This window comes from Rhincodon typus, chromosome 38 (assembly GCF_021869965.1).
Source record: "Rhincodon typus isolate 14 chromosome 38, sRhiTyp1.1, whole genome shotgun sequence".
Lineage (NCBI taxonomy): Eukaryota > Metazoa > Chordata > Chondrichthyes > Orectolobiformes > Rhincodontidae > Rhincodon > Rhincodon typus.
Genome location: NC_063369.1, coordinates 7,706,504 through 7,710,420, shown reverse-complemented (window position 1 = coordinate 7,710,420; position 3,917 = coordinate 7,706,504). Strand labels below are relative to the sequence as shown.

The 3,917-nt window shown below is 41.9% G+C and overlaps 1 protein-coding gene across 1 annotated transcript in view; it reads right to left on the bottom strand.

The window, feature by feature from the left end:
• LOC125487254 (fibrous sheath CABYR-binding protein-like) overlaps positions 1-281 on the bottom strand; it is a 2,853-nt gene extending 2,572 nt beyond the window's left edge. The window contains 2 exon segments of the mRNA XM_048618004.1: position 1; positions 4-281. The exon segment at position 1 is cut by the window's left edge and continues 2,572 nt beyond it. Of these exon segments, the coding sequence (XP_048473961.1) occupies position 1; positions 4-157 (155 nt within the window). The 5' untranslated portion in view covers positions 158-281.
• Between the last annotated feature and the right edge of the window lie 3,636 nt (positions 282-3,917).

Sequence of the window (3,917 nt, the reverse complement as noted above, 5' to 3'; positions counted from 1 at the left end):
CTTCAGGTGGTGCCTCTTCTGGAGCTGGTTCTTCAGGTGGTGCCTCTTCTGGGGCCGGTTCTTCAGGTGGTGCCTCTTCTGGGGCCGGTTCTTCAGGTGGTGCCTCTTCTGGCTGCCCCTCTTCCGCAGGTGCTGCAGCTTGGTCGTCGTCTGCCATTTTCACGAGAGTTGGTTGGCTTACAGCTGACACAGGTCTTCATGCGTGAACATGGGCACTGGCTGCTGGCAACTTGATGGACCGTTGGGGCATCACAATGAAGCTTAGCCCTTTTGTCACCTGATATACACCTTGTTCTGACTGCAGCGGGGGCGGGGTGGGTGTCACAGTCCTGAAAGGTGGGGGGGGAGGGGAGGAGGACAGGGAGGGGTGAAATTGATGTAACTACTTCTGTCTATGGTTGCTGAGGCCTGTTTTATTGACCCTTCCTCCTACCCCAGTTCCGAGCAGCTAAAGCACAAAGTGAGGAACTTGAAATTGGAATCTCCCTGAGCTCACTAGGTGATGCTTATTGCATGGTGGCAGCATCATACACAACTTTGTTGCTGGTTCCTTAGCAACCTTCTGTCTTGACACTCTGATTCTGAGATATACATACAGATCAATGACACTCACTCTTGTATGACGTTTTCAATCGTCTTGTCTCTTGACCTAGTCATCATTGGTTTCCCTTCATTATTGAAGATGGCCATTTCTTGCGTTCAAGTTGTTATGGCTTCTAATGTGGCTGTGGAGCCTGACCACCAATCTACAAGGTCTTCCACTTTGTAGACAAGAATGAATTGTCTCATTACACTGTCCAGCTTTTCTATCTTGCTCGGAGATAGGAGATTGTCCTGATGTAGGGTTGACTTTCCTGCTCCTCTGATGCTGCCTGACCTGCTGTGTTCCTCCAGTTCCACACTGTATTTTCTATCTTGCCCTCTATTTTTTGTAGCTTGAAGGAAACAATGCCATTACTGAAGATTGCTCGTTCTCATGTATATTTCCATCAGGACATAATGAGAATGCCACATTTCTGGACATTTGTCTTCAAGGAGCCCTTGACTACTTTAGGGTTTTATCATTATTCATATATAACCACAAGTCCATTCCATCTGAACTGGGCTCTGATGAGTGCTTCAAGTCCAGATATTTCTTGGAAAATTTTGCAGGCCTATGAGTAAAGAGCAGAAGAACAAATTGGATGATTACTCAAGTACAATGGGCTGAATAGCCTCCTGTTCTCTATCAATGTCTGATTCTATGTCTTGCAGATATACAGGTGCACCTTAATTTTATTTATGAACATGTTGCATCACCTTCATTCACTCTGTGTTTCCAATGTTGACAGACAAAATATGAAAACCAAGAGTTAATAAGAACCCTATGCGAAACCTCAGTAACTACACTGAGTGCTGACTTGGGCTCCATGCTGTAGGAAAATAAAGACTTTAGAAAGGGCATAAAGTAGACAAATGGGGATGCTGTCTAGGAGAAGGAAAGATAACCATTAAATATGTTTTGAAAAATTGAGGCTTTTTCCACTAGAGGAACACAAGTTGCAGGGTGGTATGTCAGAGTCATACAGTATGTAAATAGACCCTTCGTCCTATCAGTCCATGCCAACCATAATCCAAACTAAACTAGTCCCACTTACCTGCACTTGGCCCATATCCCTCCAAACCTTTCTTATTCATGTACTTATCCAAATGTCTTTTCAACGTTGTGACTGTACTTGCATCTACTACTTCCTCTGGAAGTTCATTCCACACACAAACCACACTCTCTGTGTAAAAAAGTTGGCCCGATGATAGAAATGACATGATAGAAAAGATGGAACAGACTGTTTCTAGTTGTTGCAACTAGGTTGTAAAGAGAGGAAGCCATAAACATTAAATTAAATAAATTAGATTTAAAACAGAGGACAGGAGGAAATATTTTACATACTGAGTTGTCAGATTAATTTCCCAGTCAGCCCCAGTGGCAAATACTAGACCTCTTTCCTGCAACGTGAGAAACAGAAGAACTCCAGCCTAACACTGTACTGAAAAAGTGCTATTGGAGGTGCTGCCATTCAAATTATTAAACTGAGGCTTTACCTTCTCAAGTGGACATGCAAGATCCTGCAGGCACTCTTTCATGAAAGAGTTATCATGGATTATCTGGCCACTATCAAATTGTTACTTGCTGTGCACAAATTGGCTGTCACATTTCCTACATTACGATAGTGAGTCTGAGAATGCTCCAAGATATGTTTGATTTGATTTGATTTATTATTGACACAGTACAGTGAAAAGTTTTGTTTTGCGAACAGTACAGGCAGACCATAGCAAACAAGGACATACCGATCATCAGGTGCTTAGACGGATTGAGGCATGCAAGGTTACAGCTGGAAAGCAAGATCAACAATATTTAAAATTATAGATACCCTGTGTGTGTGAAAGGCACTCACATATAAATGCAGATCTTTCTGTCGAGACTTTCTTTGACGCTTGAGACAGACAGTATTGTCAACATTCACTGTAATGGATAACTGGCTGAAAGCAACAGGGGTAGAGAGGTATGGGAAAAGGATGGATAAATGCAATTAGAATTGCTTACTTAGAAGGAAGTATGGGCTGTCCCCCTGGTTTATCTTCTATTTTCTAGTCCTGCAACCTCTCGATAATACTGCATTGTTAGAATTAACTGCACTGCCTGTGCACGTCTAACTTAATTGCTGTACTGGCGTACCATCAGCCATCTGGACCGAGATTTAAAATTCCTAAATGTCTCCATATCTTGGAGACCTGTCTGTCAACAGCCATTTGTATTTATTTCCTGCCTTTAACAAAAAAAAATGCATCCTCGGCATAAGCATTATGAGTCAAAATTGGACACTGAGCCATGTAAAACAATATTAAGGCAGATGCCTGAAAGCTAGGTCAAAGATGTGGGCTTTAAAGAAGTGCCTTGAAGAAGAAAAGAGGTAAAGAAGCAATTAAATAAATGGAAGAAATTCTAGAGCTTACAGCGCAGCCAGTGAAGACATAAATGCCAATGATGGAGCAGCTAAAATTGGAGATGCCAGAATTTGAAGAGCATGTATATCGCAGAGAGTTGTAGGTGTGGGGGAGATTACAGAGACAGGGAGATGTGGGGCCATGGAGAAGTTTGGAAAAAAGTACAGAAATTGTAAAATCAAAAGATTGCTTTACAAGGAATGGGCACAGTAGGTGAACAATCCTCCCTTTGAGATCCTACTTAAACCCACTGACCTCCTAGTGACTTGTCCTAACACCTCCCTTGTGAGCTCAATGTCAATTTTTGTCTGAGTTACACTCCTGTGATGTGCCTTGGAATGCATTACTGTTGGAGGGGAAATATTGTTTTATATATATATGTCTATGGTAACAGTCTGCTGCCACTTATTGTTGAAGTTCACTGTGAAGGATGACCCCTTGATTGACGTACAGCAGGCAACCAATGACAGTGGAACCTATATATTTCCACTAAGTTGCTTGAAGAGAAGAAAAATAGACTTTGCACAGTAAATGTCAAATCTTATAAGTGCCACTTCTCAGTGTCTTTTCTGGTCTGCTACTCTGTCACTGGCAGGTCAGTGATTTATCGAGAATAAGTTGTCAATTCCTGTTGCAGTAGCAATGTAAATTATTTATAAGCCTGTAACACAATATTTTAGCTCTAGGTTAATTTCCATAGATGACTATTCGATCATGCTCCATCTAGTTCACAGTAAAGCTTCTCCATCTAGTTCACAGTAAAGCTTCTCCATCTAAACATTTTTTTTGTTTGGAGTCCACAGGAGAGGGGCGAACAAAGGTGAAAGAGATTGTCCATCCCATGCGCCTTGACAGACGTTTTAAACCTTTACGGGACTTCTCTATTCTTTTTGCCCAGTTTTCATTCCTTACCAGCTGTTCCTGGGCTATTGATC